The sequence below is a fragment of the Agelaius tricolor genome, unplaced genomic scaffold (genome assembly GCF_023055355.1).
Source record: "Agelaius tricolor isolate 1412-34295 unplaced genomic scaffold, bAgeTri1.0.p SCAF_4, whole genome shotgun sequence".
Classification (NCBI taxonomy): Eukaryota; Metazoa; Chordata; class Aves; order Passeriformes; family Icteridae; genus Agelaius; species Agelaius tricolor.
In genome coordinates, this window is record NW_027269264.1 from 17,356,972 (window position 1) to 17,374,227 (window position 17,256).

General features: G+C 43.3%; 1 protein-coding gene across 1 annotated transcript; it reads right to left on the reverse strand.

The window, feature by feature from the left end:
• Positions 1–15,104: 15,104 nt before the first annotated feature.
• On the reverse strand, positions 15,105–16,812 carry GADD45G (growth arrest and DNA damage inducible gamma). The gene is made up of 4 exons (XM_071424748.1): positions 16,660–16,812; positions 16,444–16,545; positions 16,125–16,338; positions 15,105–15,771 (listed from the first exon to the last, which is right to left on the reverse strand). The coding sequence occupies exons 1-4, from the start codon at positions 16,710–16,712 to the stop codon at positions 15,661–15,663; spliced, it is 480 nt and encodes a 159-aa protein (XP_071280849.1). The 5' UTR covers positions 16,713–16,812; the 3' UTR covers positions 15,105–15,660.
• Positions 16,813–17,256: the final 444 nt, after the last annotated feature.

Genomic DNA, 17,256 nt, shown 5'->3' on the forward strand with positions numbered 1-17,256 from the left:
CCAGTGCTGAGAAGAGAGGAAAAAACCACATCCCCCCAAGCAGGCCAGGGTGCAATTTTCTTGCTGGATGGCCCACTCAATGTGCCTGCCAGCAGCACCCTCACCACCTGTTCTGCACAGAAACTACTCTGGACAATCAGCCCCCAGCTCACAGTGTTGCATGGGGGGGGGTCACACCATCCTCAGGGACAGGTTTTACATTTATTGCCATCGACTGGGGGCTGCCATGAGCTCCAGCTTGTTGGTGAGACCCTGCATGGCAGAGCTGACCCTGACCTCCTCGCCTCCACGCTGGACCCTCAGACTCAGGCTGTTCTCATCCCTGCATGCCAAGACTGGGACAAATGTCCAAAGCTTTGACGGTGGAAATGAGATCCACCACACTTTACCCATTGGCTCCATATGTCCCTTCAACACATAGTAACTGCAGACCAGCCCCTCCTCCGAAGGAAAAGAACAGGGGAGTTTTTTTGCACAATAAAAATTCTACACAGTAAAAATTCTACAAAATTTTTGTTGTCAGTTTCAGAAATTGACTTCATGCTCCCTGAGGATTTTTGCCAAACACAGAATTAAAACCATCTTTTTCAAAAACTCCTCCTTAGTAAAATGCATATTAGTTGTCCATCACTCTTCTTTCCTTTGAGGCACAGCATCCCTAGAGCATAAGTTGTTTTCTGCTAGTTGATTTCCTTCAGTATTGCACAGTTAGATTTATCATTTATCTTTTTTTGGTTTTTCAGCAATTAGTTTCACTTTAGCAGTGCCCTCATAGTTTCATTATATTTCAAGAATGAAACTTTAAAGAAAAATTATAGAAACTGTAGCCCTGTGATATTTCAGAAAAGTGTTCTGGATCTCAATTTGTCTTTCTTTCTAAGGTCAAACAATACATACAAAATTAATTTCTAAACATAACCAGTAGAGATATTTCCCCCTCACAAACTAGTTTAAAAACTTAAGATGACATGCATCTCAATGTCTCAAAAGACAGAACACAAAGAAGTTACTTTCCTCATTTCTCCTTTCTTAAGATGAGATAATGAACTTGGCCTATAGTAAAAATAGCTGTGGACCACTACTCTCTTCTTTAAGTCAAAAGTTTAATTCCTTTTCACAGAGTATAGTTACAGAAGGATATCAAAATCTGCAAGTATGCTTTTGCTCTGAAATGCTGTCTCCAGTTTTGCTGCTTGAAGGCTTCCAAAACAGAGATGAAAAAATTATCATGGGCTCCAGACCTTGACCTGCAGGCATCATCCACTGAGCAGTTGATTTTTTTAAGAAAGGTCATTTTGTCTTTGCCTTCAGCTTACCCTAAAGACAATATGGCTGGTGGTTTTGATTCACAGAAGTCTTTTTCTGCAGAAAGATTGCAGTGACCCAGGATTTTGTTTAGGAGTCTCAAAAAGTCAAGTCAGCCTGAACACATTTCTCTTCACAGCATCCATGTTCTTGGGGCAAGCTATATACAAGTGTTAGCCAATACACTTCTCTTCCAAGACACTGGAGAAAGTTACATCCAATAGTTCACAGGGGGGAAAAAAGTACAGCAATATCCTTAGGAAAGCACAAGGGTGGAATTAAAATTACTTCTGTTTTGCCAAGACTTGCCAGGACATTGTGCCCTTGCTAATCCTCCAAAACCTTTGGTGGAAAAAGCCCTTCCATTGTGGGTAAAATATCCCTCTATAAACAACTAGTAAGCAACACGAAGGTTAGATTCTTGGCAGGGATATAATAATAATAAAAATAACAACAAGAACCAGCTGTGCTAAACTTTTGACCATGCTTCTTTAAACAAAGGAGCACCACCTTACAGCCAAGATGTTTACACGGGCTGCTGGTCTCCACTGATCACCCCTAGCACCCACTGCAATTCTAAACTGGACTACTTCTCAATGAGTGCTCCTGTGCATGCAAAATTATAAAATTACCAAAATAACATTGCCTCCTTTGTATGATTTGAGCAGGAGGGGAAAAAAAAACATCATGTTTATTTGACATAATTTTATCAGCTCTTGGCTCCTCAAGGTGGCATTTCTGAATATTTGGGGTTCCCTGCTTACTTACCAACTCACAGCCTCTGCTCATCTTCAGCTCTTGCATGTCTTATTGCATGCAGCACATGGAGCACATCTGCCCTACACTTTTCTTTTATAAAGGGTAAACAGTCTCTAACTTTATAAATAAATGGCTTCCCAAACATCATTATTGTTTTTTTCTTGAAGGGGGCTACATCTGTCGAAGGCCTTGCAGGCTCTTCGAAGAAAACTGTGAATCACAATCAGATGCACAATGGCTACATTTCAGTTTTATGTTTCTCCCCTATTTCATTTTTAATTTTGACTGCATTACTGCCATGCCAGGAAAACATGCCTTTGTCTTTTTCAGCCTGCATGACTGTGAGTGTGGGTGAGTGTGCATAGTTGGAGCAACAGCCCACATGCTTACAAGATAGATAGACTTGTTGGCTAATCATCCTGGCTGGGGACACAGAGAGAGAGAGGGAGAGAACAGCAGCTGAGGTAACTGTGCAGGAATGCAGAGTACACAGCAGTGATGCCATGCTGAGTTTCAGTCCCCCACGTACACTCAAAAAACTAAAACTGTATTACAATCATCATTAAGGTAGAAAAGGCAGACCATAAGTCTTGGAAGAGCAGAATTCCCTTTCCTACAAAAAGATGTGCTCAGGTTTGGCTGTAGAATCCAAAACTCACTTCCCTACTTCCTCTTTCACACACTGTAGAAAAATGAGCAGGTGCCTTTGAAGGTGGGCTTTCTTGTAGTGCTTTATTTTTTGAAGGGACCTGCACACAATGCCTCCATAAAGGAATCCAATATTTCAACATGACAACCTAGGTTGTGCCTCTAATTAAAAGTACATACCAAAAGTAAACATAGGAACATTTTCCCAGAGGAACAGAAGCTAAGCAAAGCTGAAGACAGTTAGACCACAAGGGAGACGTTTGCATCCTATCCAGCAAAGAGGGATGTATCTTAGCTGCATCATGCCCCCACCTTACAAAGGGTATCCAGCATAGGTTCTGTGTGTTTCAGATCCTTCAGCAGAATGAGCTGCACTGGCATGATGCTTATAGTCTCGAGGTCACAGTTCTCATTATCATGCAAGTACTAGGGAAAGTCAAGGGTGGGATAAATCCCAAAGGACTCCAAAGCATTCGACCAGCCTCCCAAGGGAGACAGTCACAAAGTGACAGATTTAGTTCTCATCTCACCGCATTGAATTGGACAGAGCTACCACCACAGCAGTTTGGTCCAATGGTTATACTTTCCTATTAAAGATAAGCACAACATACCTCCTTTTCCAGCAGCAGCAGCACCTCTGTGAATTATGTAAGGGTGGCAGTTCACAAAACTGCTTTCAGAGGCTTCTCTTCCTCTCTGACTTTCTATTCTCTAACAATATCCTACTATATAAATACATTCAAATAGGCCTCGTGGTTCTTTAAGCTTCTAAAAAATTTAGTATTTCTCCAGTGTTATTGCATGTTCCTGATGTAATAACACTGTATGCAGAGGAGAGGTTCTCCTAATCCATGCTGGGTTTTCTGGGGGTATGCAAAATTCAGCAGTTTCAAATGTCCAGACCCGTTCTGTTTATGCCTGGTCAAGCAATGAAATGTTCCCAGAGAAAGGGCAAGAGTTTTTCTGTTCGGGGGAATTTGTGACAGCAACAGAATGATACTCCCCACAAAAGGGCCAACTTAGAGTTAATTCTTGTGCAGTTTCATTCGCGTCTCTCCTCAAGCCACACAGCAATGACTAATACGACCAGTGCTCCTGTACATGTAAAGTGATGGGGACCAAACCAACATTTCTTCAGTTGTATGATTTGGGTGGGAGGAAAAATCCCTTCAGGTTTACTCAGCTTTCTTTGACAGAATTTTGTCAGCTGTTCCTTAGCTTGTGATTCCTGAATATTCTGGGTTCCCTGCTTGCCACAACACCAAGGATCTATGAAATAGTACTGTCTTAGCCAAACACCTAAAGATGAAAGTGTTCTTGAAAACTACTAGAGATGGCATTTTGCTGCAGGTAAAATTTTGGTTTCAGACAACATCTGTCTTGTGCTTCTTTGCTCAGGTCCACAGGTTGAGCTCAGAATTCAGGAAACAAGTTGCAGCCTTTGCCTTTAAAGCCTCCTCTGACCTCTGTCCCACCACTGCCAGAGAAACGAGTGCCTGTGTGGATACAGCTCTATATGTTGAGATGGATCAGTAGGCAAAGAGGCTGAGAGCCACTTGATCACCTTGCCAAAGTGGCTTTTAGGTAGTGTAAAGCCTGCACCCCTGGGCTCTCTTCAGCTTGTATAAAGTAGTACAACCCTCTAGCTGGTGAAATTAGATGACACTGGAAAACACCTGGACTAGAACCTGGATCTCAAGAATTGACATTTGTACTTCTTTTTAACTTGTAAGTTGCAAGATATTTATGCCTCTTCTTTGAACACACCCATGTCTTCATCTTGGATGCATCCAAGCATCCAGCATCCCACAGAGAGCAGTCCCTGCCCAATTAAACCAAAAACAACCTTTTTCTGAGACACATATAGGACTTCACTTGCCATGTTTCTAAGAGATTTCCGGTTATATTTTTTTTTCTTTCATTTCTCCAAATATAGTTTGTCTCTCTTCCTGCAGTGTGTTACTGCATTAATTAATTAATTACCACTTAACCTTATTACTCAACTTTGGCATTAATAAGGTGGTTATGGCTGCACTTTTTCTTTCATGAGTGGCAACAGCAGGCACTAAATAATTATCAAAATACGACTATCAAAAGCACACATTGAACAGCAATAATTTTTTCCTTAGTAGGCAGTATAGCCCTGACTGAATTTGAAAGCATAACTTAATCAGAATAAAAGACCTTTCTTCTAGACTAAATTAATAGTGCAGGCTGCAATCCTCTTTTGGAAAAGTCATACTCATTGACACGACTATTTGACTCTTCCAATGATACCTCTGCTCTTAAGCAAACAGAAAATGCATCTTCCACTTTTACTCTAATGGGGAAGAAAGGATCTACAGAAGCAGATTGCAGGAAGCAGAGAAATCTCCTTGTCAGATATGTTTATACACTTCACCTGGGAACTCTATTTTTCTGTATTTCCAGAACATTTTTACTATGATTTTGACAACACACCTACTACGTATCTATCTCCAGCACCTGAATTTTAAGGATTCAGCCTCTGAATAAGTCATGTTGAAAACATATCTTTTTACTACTGTGCTAGACACAGAAGTTCCCAGGGCTCAAAGTTTCTTGGGAGCTTCACATTTGGGAAGGATCCCTGTGGGCTTGCCCTTTCCTGATGCCCTTCTCTAGACATCTGCTCTTTGTCAGCAAGAGAAAAAAAAATATTAGATGGCAGGATAGACCTTAATTTTGAACCTCTACGGTTATGTATTTTGCTGAACTTTGTCCAAAAGTCAAGCTATACTGCTGACTGTTCAGAATGAATGTAAATGCTGGAAAAGGTACTTATGAACAATCAGGTGTTTCCACAACGTTATCTGTAAGAAAGAAAGCACTGGTAATGTCTAAATGAAACCAGGAAAGTCAGTAGTAACAAAGATATATTCCCTAATCCATCCTGCCAATGTCCAGCATACCCTATGATTTTTTAATGGATTTTTCTGGTTTACTTTTAAAACTTGTTGTAATGCAGCATAGCAGAGTCCATCAATGGTACATCATATCTAATTGGCATCTTACAAAAAGAATAAATACAAAGAAGTGTTGAAATAAAAATACACCCCAAACAACTGTAAGCAACTGGAAGGACAGTTTATCTTTCAGGAATAGGTCTCAAAATTAACATTATAATTTTTCTCTTTTGTTTTAATGATTTTTTAAATAATGGTTTAGGCACCAATAACTGCATCAAAGAGGGGCATTAGATAAGAAAAAAACAAATATTCTTAAATATTGCCTGTGCTTTCTAACTGTGTAAAGTCAATCTCTGCTACTTGGAAGCAGAAAGTCAGTAAGAAGTGCAAAAAAGGAAAAGGGCTAGTATTAAGGCACTTCTAGCAGGGATGATTATTACAGGCAATTAGGCTACATAATTGCCCCAGGAGAGGAAATCATCTGCTGCTAAGAAACAAAGAAACCTTAGTTTCTAGAAACAGCCCCTATGAGCCAATATGCTGCTGTGGTGAAAGGCTTTATGTAAGTATGTTTGGAAACCTTAATTGTGGCTTACATGCAGTTTTCATTTCAGTAAACCATATGCCTGTGGAAGATTAGAATGTTACTGCAGAAGCTGAATCAGGTGTCTGCTTTCTTCTGCACTTATCACTAATGGAAATTTTATCTCCAGCTTGTGGAAGGAACTGCTGCTTCTGAAGTTTCCCACTAGTCTTCTGATATTCTTCATAGCTTCAGGGAGTAATGGGGAACTTGTCCATGCTACACTTTTAGCAGACAAGCAAACAGCTCAGTGTAGATAAATCATCTGGGCAATGGGGAGCTCTGGGAGGCTGGGCAGAGAAGAAGCCCATTCCCTTCCCATGCGGCAGGAGGGTGGGTGGACTGGGTGGTTTGGCCACATCAGGATTCCTGGGTCCAAAACACCCCTGAGGCTGCTATACCTTTGGCTTCTCAGAGAGTGACAGCAGCAACATATTTCCTACCCCAGCCTGCTTTAACTTCAACCCCTGCCAAAGAGGCACTGCAAGAGGACCCACATCTTACAGGCAGGCCCCTAGAGAGACTGGAGTAACTTGCTTCTGGACAGGGAAGCTGCACGGATGTGTCTGAAGCTGTGGGCTCTGCAGAAGCAGCAATACAGGATGTGGGCCTAAGGGGGAGAAATGCAGGTTTGAGAGGTAGGGAACCAGTTCTTGCAAAATGTCCTCAGCCAGCCAAGGCTTGCGCAGTAACATCAGCACTTTTGGGAGCAGAGCATGCTCCAGCATCTTCTCCACAGGGTCCTCCTGGATCTGGCCTGCATGGGTTTATTATCATAATTGTGCTGCAATTTGCTTCAATGACACACCACAGTAAGTTATTAGTAATTCAGGTGAAGGTACAGAAAGGCCAGTCAAATATTTACCACGTAAACAAAGCATCATGTTATTCCTCAGATCCATGTGGATGCTCACATGTAACTTGCATGATGCAGTAGGGCTGTTATAACGTCCACAAGCTCTGTGCCTGTTTTCTCCTGGATGCCTGCCTTAAAGTCTGATTGTGCACGCTGCCAGATTCTGTTTCTGAAGCTGAATCATTCAGAAATACTTCCTTCAAAGATGATTTTCTGGAGTATGTAATAAGTTATGAGCACATGCAGCAGGCTTGGTACCAGACAGGACACTGAGCTGTTGTTACCTATCTGGACAGCAGCTTTTACAGATCTTGTAGGACTTGGTTGTTTTCAAGAATTCTGGTCCAGCTGGTTCAAGTATTCATTGTGGAGCCTCATATAAAGTATTTGGTTCTGCAATCATTGGCATAGGACCTCTCTTTTTGCCACCAAACTCAGTGACCATTTCCATACCTGATGCCTCCCACTCAGCCATCTATCTACAGCTGCTCTTCCCTAAAAGGGAATTTTACTTCTTCTGCATTCAGGCTAGGTAGAACACCACTAAGCTCTTCTGGCAAACCAGATACAGAGCAACATGTATTTCTTAGTGGTTAGATACAGAGTAATTAGGAACACCAAAACTTTATTATACCACTGAAAAGCTCCATGCTGTGTTACTTTTACCTGCTTGGTAAGCTATTCTTGCACAGCTCCTTCCTTTCTTGCGGGAATACATTCAGTGCTACCTTATTGGCTCCTGCATGTCAGATGCCAAACCATGAGCCCTAGACACCAAGTGAACTGACAACTGTTGAAAACGCAACACAAGACATGTAGTTATTTTAAAATGCAGTCTAGAAGTACATGTAGAGGAGGTACAAGAGTTGAGAAACCCTTTGCACAGTTTTCTGAGAATTGCTATTGTTTTCCCACTAAGTGACCTGCCCCATGGGAACTGTGCAACACAGGCAGACCTTCATAGCACAGTACCAAATTTGTTGGTTTGTTTCTTCCATTGGAACAGGCAGGCTTGCTGAGAGAGGAAAACCAGGGAACTCCATTGTGCAGCAGTGTTCTAGTGGTAAATTTTCTTCTGAAAAAGTTGGAGCAGAGCACACAGAGACAAAACACCAACCGATTTATATAGTGTCAGATTTGAATCATTCTGCATCTTCTTCCTACGTGTGTATGAACCAATGCTTATGGGTGAGAAGGGATTTTTAAACCCCTTACAAGGATATGTATACTATGTTTAGTTAAATGCACTGTTTCTCTTCTGGAAATATGTCCAAATTATTTTACAAGTACAACTACCATAATTCAGTGCTAGTGTTATTTATCTATTTTTTTTAAATTTAGCCACCCAGCTCCTCCAGTGCTTTTCAGGCCTTAGCTCTAAATTGGGAATTATTTTACATATTATACATATTTTGAAGAGAAGAAAATTATTATAAAATTCAAGATGTACCTTAGCATGGGGATAAAAACAAAACACACTTCCCAATTTAACAATATTTTCACATGTGTTACAGGCCATGGAGAATAGCTATGTGCCTGAAAGCTGATTTATATGTTATAAAAGCAAACAAGCATCACTTTTAAAAAGTTACTTAAATCAAGAAACCAGATTCAGAAATGGAAAACATCTCTTTCCAGAGAGCCATGCAATCTACCTTTGCTGTAAATTAGACTTGATAGCCAGATGGTTGGAGAGACCTGGAACAATTTCTGTCATCACATTTAATAGGCAGAAAGCATGCTTCTATTACCTGTGGCCCCATATCACAATCAAAAGCACCTGGTTTTACACTTGTACAATATGGTCTGACTTTGAGAGGCAATGACCTATGCAAGGCTGAGCTTGGTATCAGTGGGAGAGAGTGATTCCAATCCCAGACAAGATAGGCTGTGTACAGCCTTTCTATCATTCCTCTGCAGCAGGGGTAGCTTCCAGAAAATATGGTAATTTATTACAAACGATGCAGTGCTTGTTATTGCTTTCTTCACCCTCAAATTGTTTGAAGAACTATAAAACATTTGTTTTTATAGCACTACAGAAACAGAGCAGAATGTGAGACAGAGAGCATCTCTGCATTAGCAAAAAATGCAACTGATACTTCAGGAAAAGGAAAGTGCTTTACCATCCTTCCATTTTTAACCACACACAGCTTCACTCCTCACATACCATAAACATGCCTTCAGCAGCACAGAGGCACCTACTGACATTATGCAATTTTTTGTTGCATTAACTCCTTTATCTGGAAAAATAGCTTAGAGTGAGCAGGTTGCTTTAAACATAGGCAAACATAAAGCACAGAAATGATATACAAGACCAAAGACAAGACCAATTGTGGCACTGGTATAAGATCCCATAGCCTCTCACTTGGTAGTGACAATCTCCTACTATGCAATGAGATGCATCACCTTGCACTTACTATATTTTAAAAATTGTTTGTGACATTGCTGCAACTTAATTCGGGGATTCGGATCTTAATGCAAGGTTTTCTTTTGGGGTATTCATCCTTATGTCATCTGGAAATTATCAGCAACTATTTTGTTCCATTGCACCTGTGCAGAAATTCCAGCTGCATGAGTGGCAGCTGGAGTGGACAGGTTCCCCACGGGGGACAGCCCCGGCTTTGGCCAGCACAGGGTTTGTGTAGTGGGTGCCTGTCCTGTGGGGTGGCACAGCAGCGGGGCGGGAGCACCACGCATGGCTCACAAAGCCACCTGCTCCTCAGGCACAAAGGCACCGGGCCAGGCAAAGCTGTCCTGATGCTGCCAGTTGGGCAGTGCTGGCCTATTACAAAAACTACCTTTGGCAACCACTTCTAGAAATAGTCCCATTCATCGTTCTTGCCTCAGAAACAATTAAATTCAGCAAGCTGCTGCCAAAGCAGATTTTTAACCCTGTTAATTCAGAGCATGCAATTGTTTAAAACAAATTGGTATGTGTATTACACTAAAATCACTTCTTTTGTGAAAAATAGGCCAACGTACTTCTCTTCTTTGACTGCCAAGACTCGCCTATTTACTTTTAATCAGCAAATAATTGTGCTGTATATACCTCAAGTGTGGTCCCGTGAACTGAATGCGCAATGGCAGCTGGAAAGCATTAGGTGGTCCCTTAGAGTATGTCTCCAGGCTTGGTTTCTTCCACAAGAAATCCTGATTGCATGGTCCCACTCTGTTCTGCTGTATGAACCAAAGCAGGCTAGCAGGAGAAGATCCACAGATTCATTCCAGCCACTTGACTGCTCCAAGCTAAAACATTTAATGCAGCTGTGCCCTTACAGTACACATTCCTAAGCAGAGGAGCAAAGTCTCTATCAAGGCAAGTTTATGGGTATACAGCTAAATAAGTTTAGCTGTAAACTGGAGACTTTTGGCTCTAGGCTTACAGTTGAGCATATTGATATCAAAATGCACTTAGTACATGTCTTGTTTCTAAAATACAAATTTGAAACTTTGGGCCTTAGTTATGTTTAAACAGAAGTCACTAAGCACCATTGCTTCATGCTGGCTTCAATAGGATCTGAAAGCTATGTTGCTACAGATTAGATACCCCCAAAATGGGAACAGAAAGCAAAACTCAAATTCCCCACTCTGAAAATACTTTAATTCAAGGCCGAGTGGGACAGAAACTCCTTGTGATATTACAATCCATATTGTAATATTACATGTTCTTTGTTAAATTTTGTCACTATTCTGCAATGGATTATAATACATGGGAATTCCTACCAGGGTTATAACAGCTTTTGTCAAAATAATATTCAAAAAAAGGTAGCTTTTTTTCTTGCCAGTAGTAGCTCAGAGGCAATATAAGAAACTAAACTTCATGTTACTTTCTATAGCTATCTCTCCAATCCCAGGGAGAAAAGCAACCAACCAACCAAACCAAACAAACCCCAAAAAACCAAAACAAAAAAACAGTTGAACAAAATAATTTTGAATTAGCAGTGTGTGTTGATACTAATATTGCAAAGTCATGATTTCAAAGTAAAGTCAGCTCTACAGAGAGCTGACACACAGAAGGAAATAACAGAAGGAAATAACTTTATATTATTTTCAGGCATTAAAAGAAAATAAGCATGGCAAAATGATCATATGCCAGTGCAAAGGAAGACTGGAGGAGATACTACAACCACTATAACTATGATGTATGGGATCTGATCATACTTTTAAAGATACTGATACATTCAAATCAGTATTTCACATACATTCCAATAGTCAGAAGGTTGTGTATAATGCTATCTTATTGCAGAATAATGCAGAATAATACAAGTGTTCACTCATTCAGTATGAAATAATTTTACAAGAAGTAGTAATGCAGCTTTTTCAATATCCTATTGTTGCATTTTTGGACTTTACTAAGTGAGTAAATCACAACTGCCATGATGAAATGGATAAGGAATAAGCAGGAATGAAAAGCAGTCTTCAATAAAACCTGTGGAAAGAATAGCTCTGGTGGGGTGTATGTACTGCCTGTACAGCTCCATCCCTCTGCCAGCCCCGGACTCTGCCACTGCTGCTGTGCAGTGAATGAAGTCTTGTGGATGCATAGTCATGAGCCCAGCTGTCCACAATGTGAGCCCCTACAGGGAATACAATGGTCACACGGCCTTCTCCACACATCTCTCCTGCACACACATGTGATGGCATTTGCTTCCACTAGTAAGATACTGCCTGTATACTTGCTTTGTTTTACCACGGGCACACACTGCTCTCTCCTCCTGATGTCAGGGGATCTGAGAGCTGGCATAAATAGATTTGTTGAGAGGAGCCAGGTCTCCCTTATGTGCCAGACAGCAGTGCTATGGCATGTTCCTGACACTTGGAATTTTGCAAAGATCTTCTCCTTACAGAACACACATTAATTCAAAAAGCCTCCACCTATAACTAAAACTTCACCAGTGTGCAGAAATCTAAGCTGCTTCCCTGAGCATCCACAGCTATGAACACTGTTTATATCATCCAGCATATGCACAGACTTCATGCAAACTTTATTTCATTAAGTAGTTTGCCTTCCTTTTCATAATCTTCCCTTTATTATCTTCCTTTTTGTATTTTCTACTCCACAGGAAAAGAGGAAGCATTGTTTACAACAGCTGCATGCCGGTATTCATATATATGTCCTGATAAGATGATAATGCAGTTAATATAGCACAAAGTAAAACTGTCAGGCATCTGAAGAGATAACTATCTATAACCACAATGAGAGAAAGGTAAAGAGATGCACAGAAGTGTAACAGGAAGAAAACACCATTAAGAGAAGGAAACCACATATGAAGGGAAATTCCTGTCAGTCATTACAATTAGAAATAGATACACAGAAAAAATGCAAAGTTATTGCTCAAAAAATTGAAATTAAACTTTAAGCATCACTTCATTAAAAACTGGGCCTAGAAATGTAGTTAGCACAACATCAAAGCTATGATGACAATATTGAAATACACAGTTTATCACCTAGTAGCACACAAGTGAAGATCCTGATGGAAAGCAAAGCCAGAAGCACCATCAATCTGTAACTCCACTCCATGCCCTGCACCTTGTGCCACGTCTCTCAGCTAATTGTGTCCTGAAGACCCACCTTTATAATTAACATCCAATTACTTCAATCTCCTCCCCAGAGCCCCCTGGCATGGCCACCATGGCACAGCACAAGCCAGCCTGTGCAGACTATGCAACACAGCTGGGAGGGGGGCACCTTGGCAGAGCTCCCAGTGGTTCTGGAAACCCACAGTGCTTCTCTCCTGCGAACTTCTGTTTTCTGGGAAGGCAAAGTACTCAGGGCATATTGCTCAGACACAAGAGACCAGTGTTGCAACCTCCAGATCTCCCAGGTACTTGACAAAACATCCTGCACATCTGATGAGCCAACCACCTCCCGACCAGCTGTCCCCACTACAGCCCATAATACCCAAGCCTACTCTCTATCTTTAACAAATGTATAGTTGCTCTTTGTGCAGTTATGTATCTGAGCATGTAGAGATGTAGATACCAGCTGCTGAATTTTTGCTACATTACGTAGTGTTGATCATTACAAATACTTGCAGCAGCACATAACTTGCACGTCAGAGCTGCCTTTGGTTGCAGCACTGTATTAATAACACTTGCAGGCTAACTCAATTTTGTACAATTTGCATTACAGTAATGCATTACAGTATTTGCAGTGAACTATAAGGGATTTCAGGAGAATTGTAGAGGTCACTAAAATAAGAAATCGTGTACCTCTTGTGGGGCACAGATTATAGTTTCACAAGGCTGAAGGAGAAGGTTGCCGTCCCATCTTTTATGAGATTGAAGAAAACATACTCACAAGAGTATTTTGGTGTTGCCCCACTAATTTCATTGCTGCACAGTACACTCCTTCCATAAAAGCTGGTACCAGGTACCACTATCAATGCCTCCTGTCTCAGTCAACAGACCAGTTACACCTACTCTCTGCTATCGTTTAATGATTTATGTAATTGTATACGTGCGTGAGAACTTCCTTTAGTCTTAGGCTCGTTTAAACCACTCAAGACTGTAAAGTACTGCTTACACTTCACATGAAAGTTGAATTCAGGACAGTCCACTTTAATCTGTTCTTGGCTCTGAGCACTGATTAGGCCCCAAGCAAAGAGCAGAAATATGTTTCTTGGCTGTAAAATGAAGAAATCTGCATTTGCTAAGAGAAAAATATAAAAATGTCTAATAAAGCACCCACACTTGATATGTTCTGTGCATCAAGGCAACTGCCTTAAAGGCAGATTCTGTTATCACAGCTGCCAGAGTTGTTTATTCTCTTGCTTCTCCATGTTACTTCTGTCAAAGTCCTAGACAGACACCAGTTGCTGAGTGCAGGTTAAGCAGAAAAACAGGCTGTGCAGAAACTCCTGTAATCTTAAGTGCAAAAACGAATACTTGCAGAGGTCTGAGGCCCCCATAGTGCTTACTTCGGTCTAAGCTCTGGTCACGCTGCCAGCCCACAGCCTCTCATGACACAGTAACAAAGGCCAAACTCTGCTAGATACCGCCTGTACAAGGAAGCATATTCCAGGAATGCTGCAGCTGAATTTGAACTTCCCTTATCAGGAACAATGAAACTGAGAGCAAGCAGCTTCCTTGCTCAAGTGGAAATGACCACTTTTCAGCAAGTGCTACTGTCAATCACTGCAAGCCAGCCCAGAGGAAATGCAATTGTGATAACTGAGTGGTTTTAGTGCCTATAAAGGAAGTGAGTAGTTTAGCTTTCTTGCTCTGCGGAGAGGGGATTATTACTGTGCCATTTTAATGTCAGGTCCTGGAGCACACGCATAGTTTGTGCACAAAATGGGGTGATGTTTTCCCTTTTAACATAGGGCCAAATCAACACACCCGTATTAACTTTTCATGACAGAATCTCTAAAAAAGGCCACACCATCCTTAAATTGTTTTGGACTTAATTTGGTGTTGTCATGCAATTAGGTTTTGCAAAATTGGCTTCTGGACTGACAGCTTCTATTGTTACAGCATATGGCAATCAGAGAGCAGCTTGTGGCAGATGTGATGTTTATTCACCATTTGCTAGTTTTAGATTTAATGATGTCATTCTAATCAAAGCAAATGTTAGATGTGTTTGACATCTAAGGAGTTTTGCAGCCCCCCCATCATGTTTAAGCCACTTCTGTCAAGTGGAAACACGTCAACTCTGAATGCATCTAAGTCATATTTAAGAATCAATGATGCAATTTACTGGAGGTCTGTATTCCAAAAATCCATGTTTCTAACATGCATTGTGTTCCTCCAGCAGACTACAAAGACCTCCTATTACAATAAGTGAGCTCATTAGGCATGCGACTCCTTCGTCTTGCAAGCTGTTGCGATAAGCAGCTGTTGCAAGAGGGTAAAAGGTTGAATTATCAACTTGGACAGCACAGCACTTCATTCAGCCAGCCCAGGAAAGTATTTGAGCAATAACTCCATTACTGGAGTTAGATCTTTGACTACAGCACACAAGCAAAACATCAGCGGTATTTCAGTGACATGCTTCCCCACCCAGCAAGCAAGACACTCCCAGAAATTAATTGTCAAAAATTTATTATGAAAGCTTCAATAGCAGCAAATATTTCAATAAAAGTTATTGCAGTATTAAAACAGATCTGCAGTGACCCAAGAGGCCTGTTGAAGTCTGTCTGCTTTGGAATATCTGCATTTGTCTTAATAACCAATCCCCAATACTCCATAAATATTGATACTTTCTCCTGTGTTTTGCAGACAGCGCCAACAGTTCCTAATTACAGTACTCTAATCAGTCCTTCTGGAAAGTTTTGGCCCACTTCCCTCAACTTTCCCTCTCCCTCCTGAAACAGCTCCACACAGCCAAACTTGCAATACTTCTTTCAGTTCCATGGTATGTCAGCCTCTCCACGGTTGCAGCCTACTGGCTCACTGGTGAGGTGAGCTGTTTTCCTCTTTCTCCTCTGTAAGAGCCCACTGCATGCCAGTCTGAGGGACTTTAATCCAGTCTCTTGACCAGGCTAATCCATGGAATCAGCAGCTTGTTGCACATTTTGGTGAATGCACAGCACGTTGAGAATGCAACAAAGGTTTCAGCTTCCCCAGTGAACTAGGTGACATCACTCAGGCAGGGTGATAGTTGGCACCCAGTCATTGACATTCCTGCTCTCTTCGCAAAACAAGTTCAGCTTCTCCAGAGCTGGGTCCTTCCAGCCTTCTTCATTCGGGTTCTGCAAAAAAGAAAAAAGTTGCACACTATGAGTGCTGCCCGCCAGCTGAGGTCATCATAATATTTACAGAAGCATTAGCTTAGGACTGGAAGCACTTCCAGACAGTTTCTGTCCTGTCACAGACAAGACAGGAAGCAGAGATGCTGCCCTTGCGGACGGCGGAGGAAATCCAGTTACGAGAAGTTCTGCCTCCTCCTCCTACTACTACTACTCAGCTGACTCGCTGCGTGCCAAGCGCTCTGTCTGTGCCCAGCAGAGGACTCGACCACCCGCAGCGGAGCAGGGGCCGCGCCCGCCGCTCGGGCAGCACGGGGCAGTGCAGGGGCAGGGCGCGGGCCGCCCGGGACACCCACCGTGATGAGGATGCAGTGCAGATCGTGCGGCTCCCCCGAGTCCTCGCTGGGCCCCACGATGGCCGCCAGCTTGGCCACGTCGTTCACCCGCACGATGTCGATGTCGTTCTCGCAGCAAAAGGCTTGGATCAGAGTGAAGTGGATCTGCAAGGCGATGTCCCCCTCGTCCTCCTGGTCCGCGGCCAGCACACAGAACGCGACGTTGTCGGGGTCGCTGTAAGAGGGGAGCAGCCTGATGAATCCCGCGGTCGGCGCCGGCCGCCCCGCAGCCCCGCCGGGCTGACTTACACACTCCCCCCGGCCCCGCCACCATACTTACACATTCATCAGCTTGGCCGACTCGTAGACGCCGGCGGTGAGGCAGCCTCGGCGCTGCGCTGACACCAGCAGCTCGTGGAGGGCCGTGCCGGCGCCCTGCATCCTGCGGGCCGGGAAAAGACACAGGGTCAGCGCGCTGCCGCCACCACAACCACCGCCGCCCCAAAACCGCCCGCTACCCGTTTTCCTCGGATCCCCATTGCCCACCCGCACGTACCAGTCGTGGCCCGCAGGCAAGGGCTGCTGTCGGTGGAGCTCCTCCAGAGTCATAGCAGTTAGTCCGCACGGTCGCGCGGCTCCCTCAGCTCTCGCTCTGCGCACGCCGTGAGCGCACTGAAGCGGCTGCCGCCCGGTGTGCGCTACTTATAGCCCTCGCGGGCGCCTCCTGGCCTCCCATTCGCCAGCGGGGGAGAAAGGGGCGGCTTTATTATGCTAATCGGCGCGCGCCGGAGAGGAAGTTCGGGGCGGGGGGGGGGGGGGGGGCGGGGCGGCGGGGCGGGGCGGGAAAGAGTGGCTCGTGCCGGGAGGCCACGTGGGGCGGGCGGCGGGCGCGCAGGCACGAGCCAGCAGCCGGCGGTGCCGGGCCCCGTCAGCGGTGCCGGGTCGGAGCCGGCGGTACCGGCGGTGCGCTTGTACGCGCGTCCGCTCCCTGCACACCACTCGCCGGTAGGCACTGGCAGCTAGTAGGGCGATTTGCGTCCGAGACTTGGAACGGGAAATCTGTACAGTGCGGGAGAAAACAAAATTAAAAAATGAAAATAAACGAAAGGTTTTATTAATATGGTTTCTGCAAATGTGAACGCCGCGAAGGGAT